General features: G+C 43.5%; 1 protein-coding gene across 1 annotated transcript; it reads left to right on the top strand.

The window, feature by feature from the left end:
* Window positions 1-663: 663 nt before the first annotated feature.
* Window positions 664-14,869, top strand: plpp2b (phospholipid phosphatase 2b; the record flags this gene model as incomplete). The annotated part of the gene is made up of 6 exons (XM_079220549.1): window positions 664-739; window positions 10,741-10,892; window positions 10,982-11,244; window positions 11,733-11,790; window positions 13,427-13,603; window positions 14,592-14,869. The coding sequence occupies 6 exons, from the start codon at window positions 664-666 to the stop codon at window positions 14,748-14,750; spliced, it is 885 nt and encodes a 294-aa protein (XP_079076675.1). The 3' UTR covers window positions 14,751-14,869.
* Between the last annotated feature and the right edge of the window lie 1,222 nt (window positions 14,870-16,091).

Here is a 16,091-nt window from a genome sequence, read left to right as displayed (position 1 = left end):
TTTTACTTTATTCCCAGCGCAGTTTGTGTCAGCTTTACTGCCGCCAGGCACCTCCTCCTGCTCTGATTCGTTCAGTGTTTGAGTCCTCTGCACTCAAAAGACATAAAAACGTTGGTTTGCAAAGCAGCGGAAGAAGAATCTAGCAAAAAAACACTGAAAGGTTTCCTCTCGCTCTTTGCGCGTCTGTGCGTAAAAGACAAACAAATCGAGCCCGGCGATGACCAGACAGCCAGAGAGGAGCCAGACGAGGAAGTCAGGAGGAGGGACCAGCGCAGTGGCGTGGTGAGTGGGGAGAAAACAGTGTGTACCGGATTCTCCCGACGCCTCCAGCGCTGCGAAATCAGAGGATTTCTCCAGTTCTGGTTTCGTACCCAAAGCGGGAGTGCGCGCAGAGAGACGCAGGACTCCAGTGCTGCTGCGGAACTGCTCAGAGACGCTGCCGTTTTAATAAAAAAAAAAAACGCACACCTTTACTGTCAATGTCAGCACAGGTAGGGAAGGGAAGGGGATCCCGGAAGAACTCGTAGTGCCGGTTACCAGGCTGTTTACATAGCCTGCACTTTTATTCTAAAGCGAGCCGACGCCGATGGACTTGTTGGCCTCTTTCACAAAGAAGTAACTCTCCCATTTTTTTGAAGTTATTGATTTTTTTTTTTAAAGTGAATGAACGGAAAGAAGATGAAGGACCCGAGGAAGAAGAAGCTGTACGTGGTGATCGACGTGCTGTGCGTTGTAGTTGGTAAGTTATGGACCCCAGTGCCAAACTATACGTCAGCATAATCTGCCTCTTATCTAAGATCTTATGTTATTGTCGTCAGCGAGACATAGCATACCTGATATTCTGATAAAGATCATATGTTTGTGTTTGCAGCAGTTTCTTGCATGCCGCTTGGTGTGTTATGCACCCATGACAGCAACTGGGGTATTATGTATTTTATTTAGACGTTAAAGTGACACGAAGACATGTGTTTTTAATTAGAGGAAAGATCCGCGGGACAACAACGAACCTATTTCCTCCAGCAAAGGCAAAGCCAATAAAGCAACTGTGTTTCCGGTGCAGTCCAATATTATAAAAGAGCAGTGATCCCGTTTATGCAGATGCCAACTGTAATATGGTCCAGGCTGAAACGTGACATAAAGTGGCACCATGGAGAAACACGAGGGAATGCGTTGATTCCACTCTCAGGCCTGCTGCACGCTCCAAGCTACTCAGCAAAAAGTGTGCTGGGCTTTGCTGAGCCTCAGGAAGCTCAATGTTTGTTTATGGAAATGTGATACGTGTGTGTGTGCGCGCGCGTGTGTGTGTGTGTGTGTGCCTCTTATTCCTTATTTTCGACAATATTTTGTCTGCCAGGAATTTGCTCCAAAATTCTCCCACTTCCCACATACAGTGCATTTCTCAGGATGTGACTACCACATTGCTCCACAAACCATTGTTTTGCTTTAAACTTTTTAAACAGTTTTCCACAGGGTTAGCTTGTTGTTTTCCATTGTTGGAGTAACGACACCACGTGTGTTTGTCTCTTTCCTCCTCTGAGCGATGAACAAATAATGAGGTGTTGTCTTTTGCTCACAGTCTTTATTGAATATGACGTGATATATGGAGGACCACAAGTGTCATGACATTGGTTTTAAAGCCTTCCATTAACTTATGTAATTGTTAATGAAAGGTAATTGTAATTGTCCACACTTCTTACTCATCTACTCCTGGTGTTCTTGTCCAAACCACACCCGTCTTTGTACTCTGAATTCACTGTGATCACAACTACAAACCTGTAAAGTTGTGTATGTCCCCTGACAGACATATAAACACCCGGAAAAGCACTCAAAACCACATCTGTGGTAGTTCCTGTTACAATAGGTGTCACATTTTGCCATGACGACACACACGCATACAATGGCTCAGTGGAAAAGCAATATCAGCCACTCACTATTGCTGCTGATAACAATCAATAGATGCATCATTTAACTTAGATTCATGAATAAAAACCTTTTATATCACACGAAAAACTGTAAAAGTGAGAAGTCCTCACTGCAGGGGATTTTTTTTCTTTTTTCAGCCTCAGAGATTTTGTGTGTATGTGGAATGTACCACTGTGGTGGGACTTTGGGTTTCTGTATTAATGCCTTCAAGCCGTTGACAGACGTGTGTTGCGTAACGGTCTGGCTGGTTCATCCCCTGTTGTGTCTGCAACGGTGATAGTGGTGGAAGTTAGAGGGAGAATGTAGAAAGGATGGCGGCACATGCTTGTGCGGATCTGCTCTGCTGTGCAGTTTCAGTTCCCCCCGACCCCCACCCCCCTGGCCTTTTGGAGAGCTTAGGGGTGTTTTTCTGTCTGTGGGAACATCCACAGACTGCTGAACTTGATAAGCCTCACCATTTTGCTGTCACAAGTCTGGGATTAACGTCTGGGTTTGGTTGATCGGTCAGGTCTGGATCGCGGCATCCCACCCTTTTGCCTCGCCGTTCCCCTTTGCCACCCACGTCAGCCACCCAAAAAAATGTCAAGTCAACCCCAAGCTTATGTGAGGTTGCCCCAGCCATATAATAATAACATGGTAGCGCTTGTAATTATGCTAACCATTAACCTATATGGAAACAGAGTTTTGACTCTGCTCTTAACATCTTCATCTTTTCTTCTACAGTGGCCATTTCTTCTCTAAAGCTGCCTCTAAACATCTCACTCAATCTCCTGTCCTCTACTCATCCAGCCTGGTTTATGTATCTATCTTTTGTTATGTCATACAATCACAGAGCGATCTCTTTGGCGTGCTCTCTGTCATTCACACCCTGCCCTGCACAGGTCCAACTAACAACTGTTGTTGTGCCCTCCTTTATGTTCAAACAGTATCGCTGAACCTCTTAATGGAGAAATCTGATCCAAAATGGTTTGCTGATAACCAAGAAGCAGTTTACTAATACCTCAAAGACAAAGTTTGTTGTATTATCCTTCTATTTTACAGTTAAGAACCCTGTCTGACTCATCAAGGAGGACATTAAATATCAGCCTGGGTCATGAGTTTATTGTTCATTTGAAGCTCGGCCTCCCTTCTTCATTCTTTCTTCATTGTATCCCTCCCTTCTTCTCTCCTCCTCTGTAAGTCTACACTCAGCACAAATAGACGGTGGGTGTTGGCTGAGAGCACAGGGAGGAAAGGCCGGGGTTTAACCTCTCCCTGCTCTCCCATACCTCTCCACGGCTCTGAGTCGTAGGTGCAGTCTGCAGATGAAGCTGGTTCGGGTGTCGGATGAGGAGCGTTTTGCTGTTGTGTTATGCGTGTTGTCGATTGTGTGTTATGAGTAATGTGTTTGATACTCAAAGTAAGTATGCGGGACGAAAAGGCCTCGAGGCAACGAATTGGTGCAAGACACGCTCACGCACAATTTTGTTTTTCCATGTGGCGGCTTTGGTGTTAAGTTTCAAACCAGTTCTGTAAAGTCTGACGCACGCACAGCTTAATTAGTGTTGTGGTTATACTACTCCTGTGTATTTGAGCTTGCAGAGAGTCTTCCCATACATACACACAGTGGGGTTATTACTTTTTTTGTATTAGCATCTTGTTATTGACCTATTAATTACCTGCTCTACAATAGAGTTAGCTCCCAACGCCCCACTGCCGTAAACAAAGAGCTGCTATGTTTTCCTCGCAGTATCTTCCTCCTGTTAGACTGTGGGTGCATGTGAACATCCCCGTGCTCCGCTCTTTGACCTCGCTGGATGTCTGTTAGAGTTTGTTGGTGCTGCAGCGTCTCCGGGGAGCTGGGCCTCTCATGCTGTTGTGTTGGGAAGACGGATTGCCCCGAGTTCTCAGTGAAATGCCGCAAAGACGCTCGATGGGAATTGTTTTCCTCAGGAGAGCTCTGTCATGGAAACTGAAGCCCTTTTAACAAACAGGCACATCCCTCCTGAGAAATATGAGCCTGGCTTCTTCTTCTTCTTTCCCGCAATGACCTTAATTGCTTAAGTCTTTTACCAGTCATGCTCTAAAGTGGATGAGAAATCACATTTTATTTTGAGACCTTCAAGTACACGGATTTTAAAAAGCTCAACAGTGAGCATGTGGGAATTTGAGAGAGAGGCACCATTGTGAGTGTCCCTTTGATGTCATTCTAATAGTAGTTGTTGTTTTAGGACATGAATGAAGAGAAAATTGACAGTTTCAACCACCTTACTTTGTTTCATGAGAAACTTCCTTAAATGCTTTGCACGTAAAAACAGTTAGTGCCTGCTGTTCTTTTGTAGCTTTCCAGTGTCTTTTTAAAGGCAGTTGATTATAAGTCCTGCCAACATGTTTATTCTTTCCAGTAAAGAGAAAATGTGCACACACACAAGGGAAGCCAGAGTAAGCAAAGATTACCTTTTGGACAGGGACCAGAAATTTGGGAAATGTGTTCCTCATTTGGAGAAACACAAACAATATCACTGGTGTCAGGCAACCGCTGAACATAGTGATTTCCATACTGAATAATCAGTGTATATATATATATATATATATATATATATATATATATATATATATATATATATATAGCAATGATGTGCAGACGACACAGCAACACATGTATTAACCTTTCAGAGAAGCTCAGCCCCATTCATGATAGTTCTAACTCTTTCTGCAGACCTTCATGGTCGAGGTTTAAACCTGTGTGGCCGACATCTTTGATCCCCTCCGAAACCCAGACTCTTTGATTGCCGGATTTAGCTGCCCTCCCACCACTACTACGCCCTCGCCTGCCACCCTGTCTCCTTCTGCACTGCTTAGACCTAAGCATGCGTAAATGATGGACGGAGCCAAACGGCAGGATTAAAAATAAAGAATGGGGCACCACCAGCAGCAGCAGCAGGAGGATTTGGTGTGACTGGTAAAGTTGGGCGTTCCTCGTGTGAATTAGAATTCCAGAGGCCAACAGCGGCAGAGGTTGTAGGCTCAGCACATACCTTCCACATTAGTCAGTCCAGCTTGGGGTGAGACAGTCAGAAGGAGGGAGCTTTTTAGTTGTTTTGTTTTGAGCCACCTTGTAAAGGTCTGTAACAGCATGTTGTTAGAGCGTTGGTGCCAAAGGTGTCTTGCTGTCATTTCAAACACGCATGTTTTGAATTGGAAGGAGGAAACAAAAGGGAGCTGGAAAGAAAACAAGTGGAAACATTAAAAAAACAGCCTTCCTCTTTCCTCGTCCACAGTGGGAGGGGAGGACAGTTGGAGGCATATAAGTCAGATTGAGTCACCGATAAAGAGTGACCCAGTGGGTGACAATTAAAGAAAGAATGGCGGTATTGTGAGAGGAAACAATAGCTATCAACAGATGGAAAAGATGGATTGGAAAGGGGGTTGAATATAGAAAGAAGGAACTCCCAGAGTGACCTTCGAGCTGGAAAGACGAGAAATGTGAGTCGAAGAAATGTAGGAGGAGCAAATGTTCCAGCTGTGACCCTAAAGGAAAGTTTGAGACCAAACAGGGCAGTGCTGGGGCAGGAGAACACCCCTGAGACACACACACACACACACACACACACACACACACACACACACACACACACACTCAAGCTTTACACACTTTGAAAATATGCATAATGAAAACCCAGACTGTATGTTTTTCAAATTGAGCAGAATAATTGTCCGTCCACATGGTTTTACAGGTGCAGCAGGTTATGTCAGAGAAAGCAGGGCAAGTAGGTGTGAGGCACTCTCAAACCACTGAACCAACTTCCAGATGATGAAGACGTTGACTTTTTTCTTTAGTGTCAAAAGACTTACTGTGATTAAAAAAAAAACACACAAGCCACAAAAGAAAGAAAGAAAGAAAGAAAGAAAGTGAGCCAGATAGAGGACAGGCTCAGCCCCAGAGTGCTATTGTGGTCCAAATGGTTCTTGGTAATTGCACATCTGCCAGCTAAATAAAGCGCCATCCCATCGAGGCCTCTATATTTACGACAGAAGGAGAAGTGTGTTGGAGGACGCTGCGATCAAGAGAATGACAGGCAGAGAGATGCAGCTCCAGAGAGAAGAATGAATGACATTGAATAAGAGAGAGGGGGGAATTTTTTTTTGCAGAATGCAGGATGTGAATCAGCAGTGGTGGACGAAATGGAAGAAAAGCATATCCCGTCTCTCACTGGCATCTTTGTTTGTCCGTGGTATCAATTAATGCAAAAAAATGTCCGTGATGGTCCTCTGACTGTGTAATGCTCCTCTTGGCACGCAGTCATCATCAGTTACTTGGCTCTCTGTTGCCCTCATGCCCATTTCAGCAGAGGGAGACACCGAGGTGCCTCGGTGGATGAATGCCTATTGGCGACCAGGTCAATGAAAAGCCTTAAAACTTCCCAGAAGCCAACCAAAACCTTTAAAATGGGCCTTCCTTAATCTGAGACAGGAAAGCCTGAGCTCTGCATCCTGCGACTTCAAACAAACTCCCATTTGGGGCTCTGGCAGGAGATTTTTGACTGGCAGATGGAGATTAGCTTCCTGGCTACATTCCAAATTGGCAGCGTTTCCCTGCCTCCGTCCTTAAAAGCAGGTGTCTAAAGAGAAGGTTCTCCTTCATCCCCTCCCCCAACTCTGCTACCTTCCCTCCATGTATATGTTCTTATGTGTTTTCTCAACGGATAAATCCACCACACAAGTCAGAGGCTTGGTCTTTAAGAAAGTGGAGGCAGCTTTGGAGCAGTGTCAGTCTGGGTTGTGGGCTTGTCTCGTGGTTTCCCAGAGACCTACTTTGCCTGCCGAAGGGTCTATTTTTGAGCTGTGTGTGTGTGTGTGTCTACTTTTTAAGAGTGGCTGGTTTGTTCCTTGCAGATATGATCAGAGGCACATGAGACACACTCAGGATGTACCACTCATTCTGCCCATGACGGCAAGCCAATCTTCTAACATCATTCAATTTGAGCGCTTTTATTTTCATCCAAGCTTGTCATTTATTACTATCAAGGTGAAGTCATGTGTCAGCTGAATTAGTGTTTCATTTATGAGCACAGAAATGAAAAAATTCCTCTTTTTTTTTTTTTTTTTACAAGCCATGGGAGGGTTATTTAAGGCCAGGTGCCCTGACTTCACTCATTCCATGAAGTGTGTGGCAAACTGGCAAAATCCAAGTTTAAGAGGATTTAGTAAGAGCAAAGAGACTCATTAAAACCTTTAGCATACGGCTAAATAGATAAATACAAATGACACCCACGAATGTAATGTCGTTGATGTACACGCAGCAGCTTTTCAGCCCTTTGTGAGCGTGTCGGGTTGAAGAAGGTGGTATATTTCATTAGCTGCTGGCACCTCTCTTTGAAGCTTTTCACTTAATTTTTCTCTCGCTCCGCCGTGATAAATGGCCTCGCTCTGGCAGGTGTTAAAAGCTTCATAAAACAGCTTGAAGTTGCTGTACCACATCACCAGAAATAATTATGTCCTTCTGCCATTTTAGAGTGACATTCACCATGCTGGAAAAAGTAAATAAACGTCCCCCGTGACTTTGTCCAGGCCAATCTTACACACAGCTTTAAAACATTATGTAGTAATGATATGTGTTGGATTGCAAGTCTTTCCTTTTGTGTTTGTTTGCAGTTCAATTGCTTTTTAATGTTGTGTTGAATGCAAACGTTCCACTCAGCTTAAAAAGTTGGTATTGGCTGACATAATATCCAGAGTGGAAACAGATTTCCTGTCATAATGCCCCTCAAGCAATGGATTCAACCCTCCAACCCCAAAAACCAATATTTATTTTCATGTCTGATAATATTATGTTATCAAATAGCATATTTGGCATGCCGTGTGAATTTAATTTGTGTCCATACCGGATATATGAAGAGTCTGGAAATGTTTAAGATAATATAACATCAGGGTGGCCATTAAAAGAAAAGCAGTTTAAACATAGTTTAAACATGTTTAAAAGCAAGCAGTTCTAGAGAGATATGCAGTGCTTTACGTTAGTAGTCGTCGTAATAACTCCTGTAATGACTCACTATCAGTTTGGTGAGGTGATGATGAGATAGAAAGGTCTCTTGCCAGCTGGAACCAGGAAGCAGGATACATATGCAGAAGCTGCCACATCAATAAATTCACATCTCAGGGACGTCTGAGGCAGGATGTTCGTTAAATACAAGATAACATATATTGTGCTGTGGTCGTCACAAACAGGACTTTAGTGGTGCTGAAAGGAAAATATGTGGAATATGTCTTTATACACCCGGTTTACCACGTCCTCATATGGCTGGTAGATGTGATAACAGTGACCCAGTAGGCGTCTGGTGGTCGGTGGCTTGTGGGAAGTCGCTGTGCAGGGACAGGTGTCCTCCAGCTGCTGCTGCTCAGATAGAAGAGGGTTTTTAGACAAATAGCGGGGAGAGGCAGTACATGCATTTAAACATGCGTCGGTTGGTGAAATTGCCTGTACTAATTTATTTTTACTGCATGTATTGGTTAAAGCAAGTATGGGCAGTATGTCTATTCACTTTCTGGAGCTGGATGAGAAGATTAGTACCCCTTTCACACAAAACAGGTTGTCACAACAGGATGTTGGTGATGCTAAGAGGAAAACATGTGGACTTAGACTTTGGCCAGCAGCCGGTTAACTTATCTAGTTTGGCTCTGTTTTTATTTTGCATTTCACCCATAATAAACCTGCCAACAAAATATCCAGTTTGTACGGTACACTCAAAACTAAAGGCCATTTTGGATGATAAGACGGGTGTTCTTTTACTTTCACATCCTGTGTTTTAATATAAGATTTGGGAGTTGAGATTCCTCCTCTTTTTTTTTTTAAATGTCAGCAGAAGATTAGAGCTTTTTCCGTGTATAAATACTGTGTTGAAATAAATTGCTCTCTCTATTTGTATTTTTTTTCCTTCCCTGTTTGTCTAGTTTAAACCCAGCTCCTCTTAGGCCGGGTTACCAGGCATCTATGTGTAATGATGTGTTCATCCTATAGAGCGCTATTGTTTACTCTCCTCTCAACACAAAGCTTCTATTTTGCCGCTCTCCTTACAGTCTGTGAGGAACATGTGTGCAGTTGGCATGTAACTAAACAATCCGTACTCATCTCATGTCACGTCCGATAGAAGCGATGTCAGACACGAGGGAGGCACACTGCATGCCTTTGTACAGGTGTTATTGTGTATTGTTTATTGTGAATTATGGCATTTATTAGGGTAATTTCTCTGTTTCATTAGTAAGTCCAGTGTTTACTACAGGGAGTTTTATTCATAATTGCGTGCTTATGAGGGTTTTTTTTCTCAGAATGAGCTACAGTTTTAGTGTCACGTTAACATGTTATGCATCCTTCTTCACATCTTTTTGAACCGCTCAGCCCACTGCTGTAGAATTCAGAAAAAACATGCCATGCGTTTTGTCAAGTGTTCATACATTTACAGTAGGCTGTCGTTTCATAATCCTTTCAGGGTGGAGTTAAACTCTGTGTTTCAGAGTGTTCACCTCAGCTGAATCCTGATCCACCATCCAGTTGTATATTTTCCTTCTAGTCTCAGTCTTCAGCTTGTGGACTCTTGGTCTCTCATCAGTCAGTCTCGCTGGAAGTCCTCCTAGAATTATGTCAGCTGCAGACCTTCTTTTTTTTTTAAAGAATGGGAGGGGTGCACTCCTCGTTTACACAGAAATGTAATACTATTGGTGAGAGCACGTTTCAAGTGTGTGCAGTGTTTTTTTCACGGCTGTTTTTCTTGCCTACAGTATGTGGGCTGAATGGCATTTCCACACTGGCCTCAAGACCTGGCCTCAGTAGGGCTGCAACGTGGTTATTTCCATTTATCAATTAATTTTTTACACTTGTTATGTGTGAAATGTCAAAGATAATGACAGATGGAAATCGCAAGCTGCCAGCCGATGTTTTAAAATCACCTTCTTTTAGCTTTTTTTTCAAGAAAACTTTAAATAAATTGGCCATTTCTGTTTATCAAGTAAGGTCTTTCACACATTTTCAACATTTTCCTTCATTCTACTTCAATTTCGGAGGGGTTTGACTTTATGGACGAAGAGCAAAATGGCAGCTCAAGTATTCATTAGCATGTGATTATAAATACATATTTGTCAAGGGCATGTGCCTTTCACAAAATCAACAGAATGCAGTGAAGTGAGTGTGAATGTGCGTAACAGAGAGAGAAAGATAGGTATTTCTGAGATGATGTGTCCGAACATCTCAAGGACATATATATTCGTGCCCTCAGGAGCCTTGAGCAGCTATATTTGGTCTTATTTTTGCACACAGCCACAGTTGTGTCTGCAGTAGTTTGTGTATCCAGTCTTGGAAGTGTGTGTGTGTACTCTTTGTGTCTGATGAGTATGTGTGTGATGTTTGATTTTTACATATGCCCACATTCCTGTGTATATAAATACTATTTTGTACTGTTTATTTTTGTAATTCCCTGCTGCGCATTTCAACCTGACATTTAACTACTGAATGTTTTTTTTTGTCCTTGTGGGTTGTTTTCATCATTATGTTTTTATACCCTAGAGGTCCAGAGGGAAAGAGAGAAAACAATTTGGCATCCTTAGAGAAACATTTTCACTTCCCAGCTTTTTTAAAATGATGTCATGTCTGCAAAGGCACAAATATGTTATTCCAAAAACATTTTGTCCATTAACTTGGATCGACCTTGTTCCTGGTCTGTGTGCCCGGTTATAACCCAGGCTGTGACAAATGCGTTCATCTTATTTTACCAAAAGCGTCATTTTTCCAAACATAGTAAATAAATCTCATCACACTGTTGTTTCTCTGCTTTGTTGCGGCTACAGCGGCACTGCCCTTCATCGTCATGACCATCCTGTTCAAGCCATATCAAAGAGGAGTTTACTGTGATGACGAGAGCATCATGTACCCCCTAAAACCAGACACCATCACCCATGGCATGCTGGCGGCTGTCACCATCTCCTGCACCGTCATCATTGTACGTTTTACCTCATCACCTTCATCCTTCTAATGATGCTAAAGATTGCCTCAAGAAAGCTGTTTTCATTGTTCTCCCTCTTCCCTAAGATCTCCTCGGGAGAGGCTTACCTGGTCTACAGCAAGAGGGTTTACTCTAATTCTGACTTCAACCAGTATATAGCTGCCCTCTACAAGGTGGTGGGCACCTTCTTGTTTGGAGCCTCTGTTAGCCAGTCGCTCACCGACCTCGCCAAGTTCACCATCGGGCGCCCGAGACCGAACTTCATGGCCGTATGTCTTCCTAAGGTCTGCACGGGATACATGCAGGAGATCAACTGCACTGGCAAGCCTCGTGACGTCACAGAGTCCAGGTAGGAGGACGAGATCCCGGTAATATAGCCGGGGATGCACTGATCCGACTTTTGCAGTCTCGATGCAAATATTAGGACTTTGTGCTGATAAAGAGTACCAGTATTTAATTAATAAGCTGTATGCCTCACTTAAGGGATCAATCTTGTGATCAATCTTTTATCTCATGTATTCAGGCTTGACCTTTCTTTCCAATTATAATAATGATAATAATACATAGACAAATTGTCACAATACCTGATCCAGCTATTTGAGTATCAGCCCGGTGTCCCGTATCGGTGCGTCCCTGATTTATAATAGCATACTTGTATCATTATGCTTAGAGGTGACAATATGTAATTAAAAAATTGAATTAACACTTATTATCTCATGCTCGTGTTAGTCTGGGGGCTGACATTCTAACACATTTACACAATAATGGTGCCAAATGGATTGGGCAGTTCTAAATATCCTGTGCGACGCATTACATTTGATTGTTTCTCTTCTCCAGATTGTCCTTCTACTCCGGTCACTCCTCTTTTGGAATGTACTGCATGCTCTTCCTAGCGGTAAGTACAGCATGTGAGCTTCCTAAAAGCCCTAAAACACAGTGTATGTACAAATCTCTATGTACGGTAAATGAGGAAACGGATATCTCGGTGTGAATTGGGCACAACGGTCCCCAGCTGGATCTGATGACAGGCTTTTGCATTTGGATCCGCACTTGAGGGCTAATTGTTGAGAGGGATTAAAAAAAAGGCTCAGAGAGGCGGTTTGTGCATGTGGACATAAAGGACAAGGCATGAGTTCAGTGGAAGAATATGGACGCTAAAAGAAATGACCTGGAGGCCTCTGCTGCCTTTTTCCCAGCGCTGATGAAGGCAAGGCATGTGTTGTTTTCTGTCTTCCAGGCCTATCCAGTTCATTACCCTTGGCCTCATCCCTTTGTGTTAAAAGCCAGGGACCAGCGCTAGATAGCCAAGCAAAGCAACATTGTTCAGTTCAAAGAACATTTGAAAGAACAGACCGACCACAGTGCCCATTCCTGTCAGTACCTGCTTTGCCAGGCAAATGCTGCAAACTGGGCTGTGATGTCCTACAGTGTTCACTGCAGTGACGAGGGGGTGGGGGAGGGGGTGTAGTGTAGTGTGATGCCATGTCTGCTGTTTTTCAGTAAGAAAGGGGTTTCAGTCCAAAGTGGGCATATATTTGATTCAACAGCGACCCTTTGCAGTTAAATCCAATTTGAGACATAGCAGCCACTGCTTTGGCGAGCTTCATATGAATGGACGTTTCAGTTTTTGGTGTTGGAGTATGAGGCCATCTACCCTGAAACCCCCAGCGTGCTATCTCTTTAAGCAAATACAGAGAGGACTTGTAAAACCGAAATTTGACTGCTGCATTACGTTACTGCTTTGTCAGCATATTTATATACTGGGTTGGGTGGTCTACTTTAATAATATATTTGTGACAATTACTAATTACTAACTGTAATCGGTAACCCAATCCACGTATCCCAATATTAAAGTAACTATTTTCTGTTACTTTTTGGATGACCTCAATACCAATATCATGCCTTCCAGCTGTGAATATGCTCTCATCATCCAAGGACTGGGTTCATTTGGCACATTAGTTTAGCTGGATTTTAACTTGGAGCAGCAGCAGTACCAATATAAATTAAATTAACCAACATGCAAATTTCCCAGCCTGTCCCGTATTATGTTCGCAGGAACACAAATTTGAAGCGGTTGCCCATTTCCTATAAATTCATGTTGCATGTCTTGATGAACTGGAAAGTGCATAAACCATCCTGCTGTTTGTGATGTTGTTCCCTTTTATCTGCATGGCCCACAACATAATGGCAGCGTTTTATCACTTTATTTCCACTCATTGTGTTAGACTTGTGCCACTAAGTGTAACAGTATTGGGATACAGTTCTTATCCTCATAACATAACAGCGTTCCATGTACTCCATTACTCCCCAAGTCTGTTAATATAACACTATCTCAGTGCAAATACTGTAGATGTTGGTCCAAACACCATTTACATTATCCTAATCTTGTATGGTGTGATAACCTTTGATGGAGACCAAAAGTATTTATTTTTTCAGTGTAATAGCAAGTTGACAGTCTCCCCCTTGATCTCTCTCTCTTTTCTGACCCCCCCCCCCCCCCCACCACCATGCTCTTCTTCCACTTCCTACAGCTTTACGTGCAGGCTAGACTGGTGGCCAAGTGGGCCAGACTCCTCCGGCCCACCATTCAGTTCTTCCTGGTGGCCTTTGCGGTGTATGTGGGTTACACCCGAGTCTCTGATTACAAGCACCACTGGAGTGACGTGCTGGTGGGGCTGCTGCAGGGAGCGCTTGTTGCTGTATTCAATGTGAGTCTCCACGGCAACTTCTCTCAAGAGCAAACATTGCAAAATTTAAGATTTCCTACATGCTATTTCCATATCAGACAGTCATAACTTCTGGTCGGGTATCAAGACGCTGAGCTGCTCATACAGTGAATGGAATTTATAGAAAGTTTGAGATCGTGTAGGCCGACAAAAACTAATATATATGTCACTAGCTCAAAGCTATTGAGTTTAAAATTTATCTCTAGAAATACTGGCAACATTCTTTGACATTTAATTATCCGTGAAGAAGCTCCAGCCTCAAACCTGATGACATCTTAAGTTTGAGTCTTACTCCAGTGGTTTCTGGCTCGAGTAAAAGCAAACGGGTGGGTCCAGATCTTTAGAAAATGACATTTAATGGAAATCTTTCTGCTCCTTCAAAGTGCAACAGTCGCTGAAGAATCCATATTTCAGCTTCATTTCAGTCTGGCAGTAAAAAAGGGGAGTGTAGTGTGGCGGCAGCAAAGTGTGACTTGATCCAAAGCAACGCACTGAAGCTGGCAGCGTCTCAGGCAATAAGTCCATTCTGCTCTCTCCATCCAGCTGGACGTCTTTTATTGTTTGGCCACTTCCCTTTTTTTGAGTGAGCCGCTGTCAGCACCGCCTTGTGGATATTCTGAGGGGTGGAGTGTGTGTTAGTGCATGTGTGTGTCCATGTATGATTGATTAGGAAGTGAGCCCGCTTTTTTGGCCTTTGAAATGTTATGAGCCAGTAGAGACCCTCTTGGGCATCGTGTTTTATAGCCTTCAGGGGTTGTGCCTGCTCGCTGTGTGTTCCTCTCAGATGTGTGTGAGTGTGTCACTTAACAGCTGTGCATAGAACTGTCCAGACACATGCAATCAGAGTTTCCAGCCCAGCCCTTACCTTACCTCCTCTGTATCCCTTACACGTTTATACTTAAAAATATTCCCTAAGTGACCAAAGCTAAAGTCCTCTCCTTCCCTTTTCCTTCTCTCCTCTCCTCTGCAGGTGCACTTTGTGTCCGACTTCTTTAAGAAGCGTCCTCCGCGTTGCACAAGGCCAGACAAGGCTGATAGCGAAGAGCCAGCGAGGAAACCCAGCCTGCAGATTGCAGACTCCGAGCACGGCAACCATTACAACTATCACCACAATCCAGGTCCCGTGTGACGGGGGCTGACGCTATAGGGAACAGAGGCTGCAGCCTGCAGACCTCAGACCTGTGTGATGGCGTCCAACTCTGGGGCTTCAACCTCGATTGTGCAGTCAACAGTGTTTAGTTCAGGCAATACCGGGGGTGGGGGTCATCTGCGGTCCTGACTCTGTAGGCTGCCCACTGCAGACTGCTGATGCTATGTGAGAAGTCCTAGGAGTGTAAGATATTAAGTTTGAGAGTGTCAATATGAGTCTGCAACCCTTTGTATGTCTATTTGAAAGGGGTAAAGCTGGAGAGCTTGCAGCCTCCAAGCCCCACTGCTCCCTCCCTCCCTCCCAAACCACTCACACCCCACCTACTCCCCAACCACTGGACTGACTGAGGGGGCGGCATCCCATCGCCAGGTGCCTGAGCCCCCTCTCAAAGACACCTTGATGACCTCCTGTTCTCCTGTAAGAGAGAGAGGAGCATGTTGTTTTGAAGACATCATTGTTGATGTTGAAGCACGTGTGCTTAAAGCTGCATTAAGCGAAAGACTCCAAACCCACAGCAACAAAGCTATGCTATACTATTATATACTATTGCCTTAATAAGTGTTCACAAACAAGTTACACACAGACAAAACAGAGGACCGTGGAGTCCTTTCCTGCCAACTGACAAATGTAAGTCTGATTTTCACTCGCCTTTATGCCTTTATGTCAAGAAATAGGTTCTGGGGTGTTGATTCTCAGTGGGACTCGTACTACAAGCAACTATTTTACTTCCCAAGAGTCTTTTGATTCTATGTAGACATCAAATATATCGCTTAATGTAGCTTTAATAATTTTTATGTTTTTTAATTTCTGTATGTAGAGAACCAAATGTGTTGGCAGTGATGAAAGAAACGAGAGAAGGAAAGACAAGAATGTTAATGAATGTTAGTGAAGGCACAGTTTTTGATTAGCTTCGTCTTAGTGCACCTTAAAATGGCTCCACGCGAGAAGGGTGTTGTAACTCAGACAAATGAATTGAAGTTAGCACCCGATTCACAGTAGATGAGCTCATTCTTCCCTCATATTATGTCATGCTGTTGGCAAAAAGAGACACAAACTCAAAATGTCAGCTGCAGGCCACCCCGAAGCTGCTTTGAAAGGAAACGTATATCAACTTAAACAACATGGGTCAACGTGATCTGAACTTTGCTGACGATACATTTTCGCCAGATGTTCTAACTGCTGCACAAAGAGGGCTGGGTATCTACTCACACAAACAATGTAATGTCTTTAAAAGTGGCCTTACAGGCTCGTCTTGCCAGAGGACCCACGCTACAACTCTCATTCCAAAAAGGAATTTCTACTCCCAGCAATTATTCTTAG

This window comes from Taurulus bubalis (assembly GCF_910589615.1).
Source record: "Taurulus bubalis genome assembly, chromosome: 7".
NCBI classification, from domain to species: domain Eukaryota; kingdom Metazoa; phylum Chordata; class Actinopteri; order Perciformes; family Cottidae; genus Taurulus; species Taurulus bubalis.
Note: the sequence above shows the minus strand (reverse complement) of the source record. Positions and strands in the feature narration are given on the sequence as shown.